The 14,620-nt window shown below is 40.0% G+C and overlaps 1 protein-coding gene across 2 annotated transcripts in view; it reads right to left on the bottom strand.

Moving 5' to 3' along the window:
- Positions 1–14,620, bottom strand: part of DPP4 (dipeptidyl peptidase 4) — an 82,498-nt gene that overhangs the window by 50,334 nt on the left and 17,544 nt on the right. The window contains exons 3-5 of one of the 2 annotated variants that reach the window (XM_002749392.6): positions 5,036–5,134; positions 4,529–4,620; positions 3,141–3,221 (exon numbers count right to left, since the gene is read on the bottom strand). In XM_002749392.6, the coding sequence (XP_002749438.1) occupies positions 3,141–3,221; positions 4,529–4,620; positions 5,036–5,134 (272 nt within the window). The remainder of the gene's footprint in view (positions 1–3,140; positions 3,222–4,528; positions 4,621–5,035; positions 5,135–14,620) is intronic. The other variant, XM_017973435.4, reaches the window with a different exon arrangement.

The following is a 14,620-nucleotide window of genomic DNA, read 5'->3' as shown; positions in this document are numbered from 1 at the left end:
CAGAGGTGTTGCAGTGACTAAACAGGGAAACTAGCTGCCATACCAAATATGGCAGACAAAAAACAAGCAAAGAAATCAATGACAAAATATCACAAAATATGATGAAACTACAGTGGGTTAACATGACAGAGACAGATTTGTGGGGTGTGGGTGGAAGCGTGTGGCAGAGGGCAATGCTAAGTGACCCAACAAATCTGGACCTGAGTTAAAGAGAGAGAACTATATGATGATGGGGAGGCTTCCATAAGGAAGGAATAGCCAGTACTTTGGCCCTTAGATGGGAATGAGGGCGATGCTTGAGAAAAAGAAAGTGCTGTGCACTTAGGGGTTCTCAACTCAGCATCATGGAATCTCCAGGAGACCCACAGCTATGCTGGGTTAGTTAGTTGCTTTGGAGTAGGCCATAGATATCTGTGTTTTTTCAAAAGCTCCTCAAGTGATCCTAAGGTGCAGCTGAGGTGAGAAGCACTGGCTAAGCATGCTGAGTGCAGGAGAAGCAGGTAGGGGATGTGTTCAGCTGGGCAGACTGGGCTCCAATCACATAAGCCTCAGGATGCCAGGGTTAGAGCTGGAATTTTATTTCAAGTGTGATGGGAAGCCACTGGAGGTAGCATAGGTTTGGCATAAACTAATTTAGAATTTAAAAGTAGTATGCCAGGCATGGTGGCTCACGCCTGTAATCCTAGTACTTTGGGAAGCTGAGGTGGATGGATCATGAGGTCAGGAGTTCAAGACTAACCTGACCAACATGGTGAAACCCCATCTCTACTAAAAATACAAAAATTAGTTGGGGGTGGTGGTGATGCCTGTAATCCCAGCTACTCAGAGTAGGAGGCCATAGAATCACTTGAACACAGGAGACAGAGGTTGTGGTGAGCCTAGACCCACAATTGAACTCCAGCCTGGGTGACAGAGTGAGACTCCATCTCAAAAAGAAAAAAAGTAGTACTTTGGATACTGTCTGAAGCATAGATGGCAGGGGAAAGGCGACAGAGTCAAAAAAGCAAAAGCAGTTAAATACACAGGTAAACTCCAGTGATGCAACAAATACAAATCTCCAACTAAGGACCACCAGTGGAATACACGCATTGGTGCACATCAAATGGCATTTGTTTAACTTGGCTATATAGTAAGGTGAGCTGGTATTACCTTTGTGTTTCTACCTTACCTTCATGTGTTAGTCCTTAACATGGACAACTGTTATTCAGCGATTCTCAACCCTGCTTGCCATTACAATCACCTATGGCAGTTAAAAATATACTGATGCTTGCCAGGCACAGTGGCTCATGGCTGTAATCCTAGCACTTGGGGAAACTGAGATGGAAGGATCATTTGAGGCCAAGAGTTTGAGACCAGCCTGAAAAACATAGTAAGACCCTATCTCTAAAAAAAAAAAAATTGAAAATTAGCAAGGCATAGTGGTGCACACCTGTAGTCTCAGCTACTCAGGAGGCTGAGGTAGGAGGATCACTCAAGCCCAAAAGATTGAGGCTGTCATGAGCCATGATCAGACCACTGCACTCTAGCCTGAGTGACAGAATAAGACCTTGTCTCAAAAAAAGCAAAAAAAAAATTAATGATTCTGGCATTACCCCAGAAACATCCATTTACTGATCTGGGGATTGTACTGGACACTGGGTATTTTTAAAAGTTTCTCAAGTAAATCAAGTAAATGTATTCCATAGATAGCGATAAGAAACACTTAATTAAACAAATAATCCATTAACTGGAAACAGATGCATTAAAGTTGGTACAGGATTCTGATTCGCTTACAGTTAAGTTTAGCAGAGCATAGAGTCTTCATGTCCAGGAAAATGAGCCCAGCCCAGAAAATCCAGAGTAAATATTATGATTGAGAGTAACCATCCTGAGATGGTCAGTGCAGTAAGTGAATGGTTTGCTTGGCCTGAGTACGGCGGTGTTGGTGTGTGTGTTGGTGCGTCCTCAATATTATTTATCTTACAAAAAAAAAAAAAAAAAAAAAAGATCAGGGTGGGAATCCTTACCCTTTGTATTTTGCTTGCAATACAGGGTATCTCTACAAGTTTTTAATCTTCCCTACATGTCTCAAAATTTCCTATAATTGAACAACTGTTGTCAAATCCATGAGTAACCAAAAAGCTACAATTAAAGCTAGTGTGATGTACATCCATCCTAAACATGAAGAGGGTGTGTGATGAAACTGCAACCTTTCCTGAATGTGTGAGGATTTGGAGTTGGGCTGGGTGACTGGGGGAAACTGAGTGCTATCGGTGGATTCTTTATGATTGGTGGCGAGGCTCTCCTCCTTAGAATACTTTGTATATGGTGGGGCCAGAAGGTTGGGAGGTGGTCTGGGCCATCTTGCAGAACCTTCTCTGGAGGATGGAAAGTTTAACCAAACTTCCTTCCTTCCTTCCTTCCTTCCTTCCTTCCTTCCTTCCTTCCTTCCTTCCTTCCTTCCTTCCTCCCTCCCTCCCTCCCTCCCTCCCTTCCTTCTTTCTTTCTTCTTTTTCTCTTTTTCTTTTCTTTTTTTTCTTTCTTTCTTTCTTCCTCTCTCTCTCTCTCTCTCACACACACATACACACACACACACACACACACACAGAGAGAGAGAGAGAGAGAGAATCTCACTCTGTTGCCTAGACTATCAATCAGTGGCACAGCATAGCTAACTGTAGCTTCCAACTCCTGGGCTCAAGCGATCCTCCTGCTTCAGCCTCCCTTCCCAAGTAGCTGGGACTGACTTTAACTCTTTTAAAAGTACATATTTACAGAGGGTCGTACTATACATAAAGCTGTGACAAAGGAAATATAGGGTTCTGTCATTAGGTGTACAAAGCAGACACATAAACATAAGTGTGTAGTACACATTTTTATTGACTTATGTTATTAGTATATATTAGTACGATATAATATTAACTTTGCTTTTTAGTATTTGAAAGCACTAAAAATGAATTTCTTTTAAAACATTGGACTTGTCTTTAAGAATAAGAATGACTCTGATTCTGAATTAATGAGTTTTAGTGCCTACTACCTACATTACTTAGGTGTTAATCTTAAAACACTTGAATTTCAAGTGTTAATACACTTGAAATCAGTTATAACATACCATGCTCTTGGATTATTTAAATGTTACAGTATGAAAGCATTTCTTTTACCTTCACATAGTTGTATTCCAAAAGAATAAACTCCCCATCAGGAGATACTGAATAATCATTTATAGAATGTCCAAACTCATCCTGTCAAACAAGAAGAACAAAGAAAAATTGAACAAGTCAATTTCACTGCCATCATTGTGCACTTACTTCATAGGGGGTACTGTTCTAGACATGTGGCTTGTGCTTTGGGAGTTCCCAGTCTAGCAAAGGTGGCATATTCACTGAAACACATGACCACGATGAAGGTGGGTGGTGACCAGTGTTAGCCAGAAAGGGAAGGATTAATCCTAACCGAGAAAAGATGGCCACAAGAGTGCGAAAAGAGAGCGTTCTCAACAGTGGGAACAGTGTGAGAAAAAGCCAGGCATGGGAAAGGACATGCATTTTTAGAGACTCTTTAAGGGTCATGTGTAAACTGAATATAGTTTGGGGGAGTGGGTATCAGACACAGTGGAAGGTGAGAGAACAACAAATTAGAAAAGTAGATGGGACCTAAATATAAGATGTGGAGCTAGACCTATTTTTTTGCATATGAAAGTGATCAAATCATATCTGTCTTTTACAAAGATTCTCTGGTGAGAGACACAGTGGCTGAAATGAGAGGGAAGAGCAGAGGGCTGGTATCAGCCTGGGTGTGGGGAGTGCAGTGGTCTGGTCTACAGAATGCAGATAGGGACACAGGTTAGAGCACTCACTACCACAATATTAAACAAGTGTTTGAGCAAGGACTGTCCAGTGGAAATGGTAACTGTGAGATACCTGACATGCAGAGGGAGAATTGACAGGTTTTGTTGTCACTAACTATGGGGATGACAGATGAATCAATGATGATTCTGAGGTTTCTAGCGTAAGTAACTTGAAAGAGAGTTAAGTAACTTTTACCAATATTGGGAACTCATGAAAAGGTATAAGATGCTTTCAGTGTGCTAGGACAGTGGAGGAAACATAACCAGTTTTGCTTGGGATTTTTAGTTTAAAATCCACATATAGGAGCCAGCAGCCTGCTAGAAATTAAAATTTAGATCTGGGAGAAGGTTAGTGTTAAATGTGTGTTAGTGTTAAAAGTCAAGCCAGAGACGAAAGCAGTAATGCTGTGGGGTTGCATGAAATTCACTAAAGGAGAGCATGCAAAGTGAAGAGGGAGGCAAGTGGAGACGGAGCCTCAAGGAGCACTTACATTTAAAAATATAGGGAGAGTAGGGGAATCATCAAAGGAGACTAAAAAGTAGCCAAGGCAGGGAGCATTTCAAGAAGGAGAGAAAGATCCACTTTTCCATATGCTGCAGAAAGAGTCCAACAGGCTGAGAAATGACAGTACTCATGATTTGAAAGGTAATGAAAAAAATCCCCAGAATTCTATGTGCAAATTAATTACGGATTAAACATACAAATGTACTATTCTCCAAGAAAACTGAGCTGTTTCCATATTCAGCATTGAATAGCAAGACATTATTTTCTTGTTTGTAGAGATATTCATGATCTAAAGAGAGAAAACAACCAGATCAAAATTTCAAGTTGTTATTAAACATCTTTATAAGCTGAAAATTATCGAATACAATTTAAGATTTAGTTCACAAATACCAAATAGGCATTTCTAAGTTGAGAAAACATGAATGATATTATACTAACATTCATTCATTTTTCCATCATTATTGTCAAGGTTTCAATTCATATTTAATGTTTTATTATACATGTCATAGAAATACTTGTGTTTCTTTCAGTCAGTCTTTCTCCCTTTGCACTTTAAGTAAAAAAGAAAGAAAAACTTTCTATAGAGGTGTTTAAAAACAAGGATTACCTCTTCTCAGTGCCATTAAAAACAAGCACCCCACATCTCAACTTAACTAGAATGAACGTTAAGCATAAAATTCTGCCCTACCCCCAAAAATTCTTACCTGAAATCCATCGTAAGGAATATAACTTCAATCTGTAAGTATTTTTTAAGTAATCAGTTAGAGTGTAAGTTTTGCGACCATCAGCTGTAGCATCATCTGCTGGTTGAAAAAAACAGCCAAATGTTCAATAAGATGGAATAACCTAAGTTTTTGGATAAAATAAACAAATGGATCTCTACAATATACCCTGCTCACAAAATTCAGAAATACACTCACAAAATGCAAGGCACATTTTAAAAGACTTCAGACTAAATGGATGGAGTAAAAATGCATTTACCTATGAAATGTGTGTGAGTGTGTATGTTTAACTGTGCTTTATTATGCTATATTAGTGGGCTTTACTGTGAAGGTCTAGATCAGCAATGTCCAATAGAAATATAATGTGAATGCATATTTTCTAGTAGCTATATAAGAAACAAAATTTTAAGGCAAAATTAATTTTGGTAGCATATATATTTAACCCAATACATCCAAATAACATTTTGCCATGCAACCAATATTTAACTGTTATTAATGAGAACTTTCATGTTTTCTTTTTCATTCTGATGCTCAAATCTGATAAGTAGCTTATACTTACAGCATATCTCAGTTTGACTAGGGAGATTTTAAGTCAATAGTTACATGTGGCCATGTGTTAAACGACTACTGTATTGAATGGTCTGAAGCTGCATCATCCCTTTCAGAGCCCTTGGGGCTCTTTGTCAAGCCCTCTTGCTTCTCAGAGACCTTTGGGACATGCTGATCACTCACTTCAGGGATCTTCATTAATAGCATCACTTTTCTTTGAACTTGACAGAATTTGTGTGGTTCTATAGTCTACTACTGGTGACCCAAATTCAAATCTGAAAATCATTTTTGATATGTCTTTATTTTTCCCACCATGCCCATCTAATTGACTCTCTTGATTATTCCTGGAAATTTTTTTCCAGGTATCTTTGTCATTAGATTCTCACAATTCTATCCCTCCTCTCCACCCCCACTAGAATAATTTTTCTAAACCATTACTTTCATTCTGGTGATCTCTTCTCCAAAAGTGTTCAATGTTTCCCCATGGCCTACAGGAAGAAGATTAAAACTCCTTAGCCTGACACTCTCAATCCTCCATAATTGACACAAGAATGTCTTCCCAGGCTCATATTACTTCTTGTGGGGACCATCTCATTCACTCTTGTGATCTTCCCACCAAACCCAGAAGATCGTCATGGGCTTTTCCACCTCTGCTGCTTTTTCTAAACCACTTCTTTGTGGTGTCTTCGCTGCTTTGCTGGTTGTCATAATTACCACCTGCCAATTCCCATCTCTTCCATGAAGACTTCAGTTCTGCATCCTCTGACTTTTGCCCCAAAACTACTCATTTGGGTCTTGTCATTTAATGACAAAATAGTTGACAACTGTTTTGCTCTGCCTACCTATGTGGTATCTTCAGCTAGGCCATGTAGTCTTTGAAGACAAGACCTTGATTCTTGTTTGTTTTAATTTTTATATCAACCTTCAGCACCTAACACAGTTCAATTCCACAGCAGGCACACACACAAAAAGTTTTTATTGGTTGATACAGGATATCAGCCTAGAAGCATAATCAAGCCAACATGATTCCTCTCCAATCCCAGAGCCTGTCTACTGATGAAAGAGTTTAAAGTGTTTTTTCTCAAATCCTCTACTTTTTCCACATATATACAAACATACACTCATATAATCAGCTACCATTATAATATTCCTATAACTGTAGTTCTTACAGTTTGGGGGACTGGGAAGCCAGCAGCCCCTTCTCTTATGACTTTCTTGCAGAAAATGCTTCCCTTATAATTTTATTACAGAAAATGTCCTTTCAAATAATGTTCTTAAGATTTTATTTCTTCAAATGTGGTACAAAGACGCCATGGAATACTATGCAGCCATAAAAAGGAACAAGATCATGTCCTTTGCAGGGACATGGATGAAGCTGGAAGCCATTATCCTCAGCAAACTAATCCAGGAACAGAAAACCAAATGCTGCATGTTCTCACTTATAAGAAGGAGGTGAACAATGAGAACACATGAACATGTGGCAGGGAACAACCAACACTGAGGACTGTCGGGGGTGGGGTGGGGTGCAGGGAGGGAAAGCATCAGGAAGAATAGTTAAGGGTCTCTGGGCTTAATGCCAAGGTGATGGGTTGATCTGTGTTGTGAACCACCATGGCACATGTTTACCTACGTAACAAACCTGTACATCCTACACATGTACCCTGGAACTTAAAATAAGAGTTGAAAGGAAAAATAAGATAAGAATATTTCTGAGGTGGGCTATTGCCTCAGTTAAAAATGATAAAGCTTTTTGTTTTCATCATTATAAATAAAGATAATACAGAAAATACAGGTTCAAGTTGAAGATTAAAAGATTTTATTTCTTCAGATCTTATCTGATAATAGCGTTGTACCAGCCTTAAAAAACTTTGTTTCAAGAAATAAAATTGCTACATTTTACTTTATTACTTTATTGATTTTATTTAAACCTAGTCCATTTAATAAGTTAAAGAGAGTTTAAAAAAAAACAACTACTACTACTTTTTTTGGCCAATTTAGTCCTGCATTTCATTTCCAAAAATTAGTAGGAGATTCGTGTTTGCTAGCAGAAATCAACCAGGTAAAATCAGTCCTTGAATTTGCTAACCTTCAAACAAGAAGTAAAACATTATGCTACAGAAAATATTTGAAACTCGTACTGGGAATAGTAACTGGATTTGTTCATAAAACGCTCTCAATTACTTGCATGCCACTCAATTACTTGTATACCAACCACTCTTTCATATATCAAATAGTTAAAAAGTGAGTACTATTTGAAAAATACTATTGATATAACAGAGTATATCAAACTGATAATTCTTGCTGATACCTCTTGATATACTGTTATCAACAGGTATCAGTTTAAAATGTACATAAAACATATCCCTAAATTAGTGTAATTTGAAAAAGAGACAGTAATTGACATCCACAATTCTGATAGTCTGCTGATGTAGATATCTAGATATACCTGCACACACATATATGCAATAAAACAGATATACCAACATGAAATATCTATCACTAACTCTTACTTTTATAAGAAGGGAATTAACTAAATACCTGTAATAGATCACATATAGTATTATCTCATTTAAATGAATCTCACTTAAAGGTATTTACCCATGTTTTTCAGGACACCACGGTTACATTGGGAATATGGAAATAATTGAGGAAACATTCTCTTGATATCACCTGCTGCCCAGGGTGCTGCATCTTCAGGTCCATGATGTTCTCCTCCCTGTGCACTTAACTCACCTGTCCTCCTCAGACCTTGCTGGGTTCATTCTCTCACCAGTCCATAGCTTTTTTTTAAATTTTTTCTCTTTTTTTTGAGACACACTCCCGTTGTCCAAGCTGGAGTGCAGTGGCAGAATCAAGGCTCACTACAGCCTTGACTTGCCAGGCTTAAGTGATCCTCCCACTTCAGCCTCCTGAATAGCTGGGACTACAGGCACACACCACCACACCAGGCTCATTTTTATATTATTAGTAGAGACAGGTTTTTGCTGTGTTGCCCAGGCTGGTCTCAAACTCCTTGGCTCAAGCAATCCTCCCACCCTGGCCTCCCAAAGTGCTGGAATTATAGCCATGAGCTACTGCTGCTGGCCTAGTCGACAGTTTTTGAAAACCCATCACCTCTACCACATTCAGGCTCCCTTCTGCTCATGATGGCTCCCTGTGAATTGGATCCATCAGCTCATGTTATAGATATCTGGAATGCCTCTGGTGCCACATTTGCTAGAGTTCAGGACATCCCTGAAAGCCCCATTCTTACTCTGGTCTGTGTGAGGTTCACTTGGCTGCTTTAGAATAACCCTGCAACCCAGTTTCCACATATTAGCTGCCAGTCCAAGAGCAGCACAACTAAACCGGAATGAGCAGAGCAACACAAATGTTCCTTGTTTTTTGACTTGCCGTTTGATAAGTAGGGCACATCGTAAGTTGTTTTTGAAACATCTAGATAAGCGAGTTCGGTAAGACATGAGTGCCAACTCCAGGTTTTGACCTTTAGCAAGCTCAGAGTTTGTTGCCAAGTTAAAACCTATTTTGTCAAACTCTTATAGGACAAGCTCATGATTCTTCTTCCTTGTCTACTTGCTCACTAACAGGGCACTGCTGCAGAAACAGATGAAGGTCTTTGGCTGCTTGCGTGGTTTTCTTAGTGCGGCCTGGGACGTGTTCATTTGACTTACCAGTTCAAAGCATTGTGCAGCCAGGTAAAGTAATTAATCATATGTTACCCATCAGCTTATGCAGAAACTCGAGTTTCGAATCTTTAATTTAAAAATAAAAATATAACTTTACAATTTTATGCTTTTCTTATTTAGCTAAAGCAACTATTAGCTTGAACCATATGAAAATATCATTTTTATTAGTTTAGAAAAAGGTAGAATGGCAGCATTTAAAATGGCTCAATGTAATAATAAATTCTTATAAAAGCGTGAAGGTATCTTAATGAATACTTGCTATAGTATCAAAGTCATTTCTGAAAAACAGATTTTCAGATTGATAAAATCCAAATAAGAGAGTCATATAGTTCCAGGGGATATTATTTTTGTTTTTTGAGATGGAGTCTCACTCTGTAGCCCAGTCTAGAGTGCAGTAGCACAATCTCGGCTCACTGCAGCCTTCATCTCCTGGGTTCAAACAATTCTCCTGCCTCGGTCTCCTGAGTAGGTGGAATTATAGGCACACGCCCCCATGTCTGGCTAATTTTTGTACTTTTAGTAGAGATCGGGTTTCATCATGTTGGTCTGGCTGGTCTTGAACTTCTGACCTCATGATCTGCCCACCTTGGCCTCTCAAAGCGCTGGGACTACAGGCATGAGCCACCACGCCCAGCCTCCAGGGAATATTCTTGCTTTGATCAATTGCTTCTGTATGATAACAAGATATTTTGAATATTGTCATCCATTCATTACTATTTTGTCTGTATTAAACTGCCATATAATGTTTCCACTCCACAAAAATAAATGCTTTGGTAAATAAATGGCTAATGAAATACATCTAAAAAGAAATGTGCTCATGACCTCACATAACTGTGTAAAGTTGTTAAAAACAGGCAAAAGAGTTATCTGGTTATAAAGTTCCTGTGTTCCATATGGTAATCAGCTAACATTCCATATTGATGCTTATATCTACAATGGGTATAAAGAAATAAAATGAATGTTACTTCAAAATTTGATCTAGCAAATTAACCACCTTGACATAGGGACAGTAGAAGAAAAATCAAGGAGGTAAAAGAAGAAACTGACAGAATGTCCCCTCATCCTGTGTCTGTATTCTCCAGCTGCACATGCAGGCTGCCACCCATCTCCATAGATTCAACAAGCACCAGTCAAGGGGTTGAGCAGTTCGTTGCTTTGAATCAGAGAGCCTGGATTTGAACCCAGGTCCATTTCTTTCCTTGGGACCTTGGGAAAATTACTGAATCTTTGCTATGATTTGAAAGATGATGTCCCTTCCAAAATTCATGTTGAAACCTAATCCCCATTGTGGTAGTATTAAGAGGTGGGTCCATTTTGGGAAGTGATTAGTACTTCATAATAGGGCTGGAGGGAACTAACTGAGGCCTTTTGGCCCTCTACCTTCCATCATGCGAGGATGCTGGCTCGAGAGACAGTGCTTTCAATTGGGTGGGACCTCGCCACATACTGACCTGCCTGCACTTTAAGCTTGGACTTCTCAGCCTCCAGAACTGTGAGAAATACATTTCTTCTGTTCTTTAAGTTACCCATTCTTAGGTATTTTGTTGTAACAACACAAATGGACTTAGACAGAAATTGGTACCAGAGAAATGGAGTATTGCTGTTACAGATACCTAAAAATGTAGAAGTGGCTTGGAACTGCATAATGGGTGAGGCTGGAATAGTTTTGAAGTGCAGGCTAGCAAAAGCCTAGTGTTAAACACTATTCTGGTAAGGGCTCAGAAGAAGAGGAGAGCTGTGGAGAGCACCTCGGTCTTCGTAGAAATTATCTAAGTGATTGCGATCAAAATGTTGGCAGAGATATGGACAGTAAAGACACTTTTGATGAGATCTCAGACAGAAATGAAGATCTCATTGGAACTAGAGAAGTGGCCACTCATACCAGAAAGTAGCAATGAACTTGGCTGAATTGTGTCCGTGCACTACGGCTTCTGGAAGGCAGAATTTTAGAAGATAAGAATGTCTGGCAGAAGAAAAATAACATGTTCAGGGTGCTGAATGGTTTCTCCTGACATCCTATAGGAAAATGTAAGAAGAGAGAAACAAATTAAAGATGGAATTCGTGATCATAAGGGAAACAGAACTTAAAGAGTTGAAAAGTCTCAGCCTGGCCTGATCCTGCCCAGGTTGTAAAGACAAAAAGGCAAGTTCAGAGAGAATACCAAGGGTGTGGCCAACCAAGTTTAATAAGGAGATTAATATGGAGAATAGGAAGCTAGATGCTATTCATCAAGACAATGGAACAATGACCCTGAAGGCATTTTGGAGATTATTGCTGCTGCCTCTCACATCATAGGGCCAGAGTGCCATGGCCTAGGGCAGGGGTGTCCAATGTTTTGGTGTCCCTGGGCCACATGGGAAGAAAAATTATCTTGGACCACACATTTCATACACTAACGATAGCTGAATAGCTTAAAAAAAAACGCAAAACTATCTTGTAATAATACTTTTTTAGATGAAGTCTCACTCTGTTGCCCAGGCTGGAGTGCAGTGGCACAATCTCAGCTCACTGCAATCTCTGCCTCCCAGGTTCATGCGATTCTCCTCCATCAGCCTCCTGAGTAGCTGGGATTACAGGCGCATACCACCAAGCCTAGCTAATTTTTGTATTTTTAGTAGAGATGGGATTTCACCATGTTGGTCTGGCTGATCTTGAACTCCTGACCTCATGATCTGCCCACCTCCCAAAGTTCTAGGATTACAGGTGTGAGCAACTGCACCTTGTAATATCTCATAATGTTTTTTAAAAAGTTTACAAATTTGTGCTGGGCTACATCAAAGCCATTCTGGGGGCACATATTGCCCTTGTGCCAAAGGTTGGACAAGTTTGGCCTAGGGGAAAGAATTATGTCAAAAAAGGAGTTTGGGCACCCATGGGACCTCATTAACTCCCCTGCACCTCCTTGTCTCTGCTCTCAGCATTCTGGTGCAGCACTCTTCAGCTTTCACATATGTGACTCAAGTAGGCTCAGCTGCTGCTCTAGTGTGTGTAGGCTATAAACCTTGGCAACACCCATGTGATGCTAATACTGCAGGAGCATAGAGTGCACCAGCTGTAGGGGCATGGCTCCCTCCACCTATATTTCTTTTTTTTCTTTTTTTTTTTTGAGACAGAGTTTCTCTCTTGTTACCCAGCCAGGCTGGAGTGCAATGGCACAATCTCGGCTCACCGCAACCTCCGCCTCCTGGGTTCAGGCAATTCTCCTGCCTCAGCCTCCTGCGTAGCTGGAATTACAGGCACGCGCCAGCAAGCCCAGCTAATTTTTTTTTTTTTTTGTATTTTTTTAGTAGAGAAGGGGTTTCACCATGTTGACTAGGATGGTCTCTATCTCTTGACCTCATGATCCACCCGCCTCAGCCTCCCAAAGTGCTGGGATTACAGGCTTGAGCCACAGCCTCCACCTATATTTCAAAAGATTCCTCAGAAAGGCTAGTGTCTCAAGCAGAGAGAACTGCTGCAAGAGATACTGCAGAGTCCCAGTGAGGACAATGCTTAATGGAGCTGCCGGGCAGGGCCATCCTTGAGTCCCCAGAACTGTAGAGTCACCAGCATGCAATGCCAGCCTAGGAGAGCCACAGGCACAAGACTTCAACCCATGAGAGCTGCAGCATGGGCTGTGCCCAGCAAAGCCATAGTGGGGGCAAGGGGACATCCTCTGAGGCCAAGGGAACCCACCTCTCACCTTAGCATGTCTGAAACATGGGACATGGAGTCAAAGATTATTTTCAAACCTCAAGATATAATATTGTTTGCCCAGTTGGGATTTATTTGGGACTTGTTAAACCTTTCTTCCTAGTTCTCCCTTTTGGAATGGAAACATCTATCCTATGCCTACCCCAACATTGTATTTTGGAAGCATACAACTTGTTTGATTTCACAGATTCACAGCTGGAGAGCAATTTGCCTCAGGGTGAAACTTACCTTGGGTTTCACCTGGTTTAGATGAAAACTAATTTAGATCAGACTCTGGCCTCTAGACTTCTGAGTTGATGCTAGAAAAAGTTAAGATTTGGGGGGCTATTAGGATGGAATGAATGTATTTTGCATATGAAAAGGACATGAAGTTTTGGATTCAAGGGTGAATGCTATGGTCTGAGTGTCCCCCAAAATTGATGTCTTGAAACGAAATCCCTGTTGAGATATTAAGAGGTGAGACCATTTGAAGTGATTAAGTCAAGAGGGCTCCCCACTCATGAATGGACTAGTGCCTTATAAAAGGGCTGGAGGGAACTAGCCTAAGCCTTTTTGCCTTTCTACTCTTCTGCCATGTGAGAAGGCAGCAAGAAGGCCCTCGCCAGACACCAAAAGCCAATGCCTTGACACTGAACTTCCCATCTCCCGAATTGTGAGAAAATAAATTTCTGTTGCTTATAAATTACCTAGTCTGTGCTATTTGTTACAGCACCACAAACCAAGACACCTTTTAAAGTTTCATTTAAAACATCTATAACATGAGACTAATAGTCCATAGGGATTTTCAATGATTAAATGAGATAATGTATGTCATATGCTTAGCTCAGGACTTAGAACTTAGGAAGCACCTGTAGATAAGTCACACTACGCACTATTGATTTGTTCCAACCATGTGCTAGGCAACCAGAATACAAAAATGAATGTGAAAGAGTCTGCTCCGGAGCACCTAACAGTGAGATTAAGAATTTAACTGCAATAAAATAAGAGCCAGTTAAATCTTACTATGTTCATAATGAAAAATAATCCTCATAAGACAGCATGAGACAATTACATTGATAAAAATATTTAGGATAAGTGTAACCTAATCATTTCCTAAGTGCCAATGAATATAACTTTCTCCTTTCTATTAATCATGCCTAACACCATAGCATCCATTTTGGAAATCAGCAGTTTACAGTATGAAGGGAAAACATTTGACTTAATAGAATTAGAGGATGTCTAAAGACTGATGTTTGTCAGATGAGTATACACAAGGGACATTAGAATATAATCATAATAGCAGATTCACCTTTTCAACAAAAGAACACGGTGGTACATCCAGGGGCATATAATAAATGTATTGCCATTTAGCTGGAGGTTGTAGAATGTGGGGACTGTATACTCTCAGCATCTACCTTAGGATCAGAGTGTCAGGTGACCAAACTTTCATTAGGGACATAGTCACTTTCCAGTGTGTCCACCTGAAAGGCCAACCAAATAGTACAATGCACATTTCCCAGAATAGCAACATTTTGAAAAAAATGAAACATCTTAATGGGGTTTAGCCCTCCTCCTCCTTCTCCTCCTCCTCTCTTACCTTTCTACTCCATCCACACTGGCAACCCAGGAATTCCTCAGACACACCAGGCTCATTCCTGC

Source organism: Callithrix jacchus, chromosome 6 (genome assembly GCF_049354715.1).
Source record: "Callithrix jacchus isolate 240 chromosome 6, calJac240_pri, whole genome shotgun sequence".
NCBI lineage: Eukaryota > Metazoa > Chordata > Mammalia > Primates > Cebidae > Callithrix > Callithrix jacchus.
Note: the sequence above shows the minus strand (reverse complement) of the source record. Positions and strands in the feature narration are given on the sequence as shown.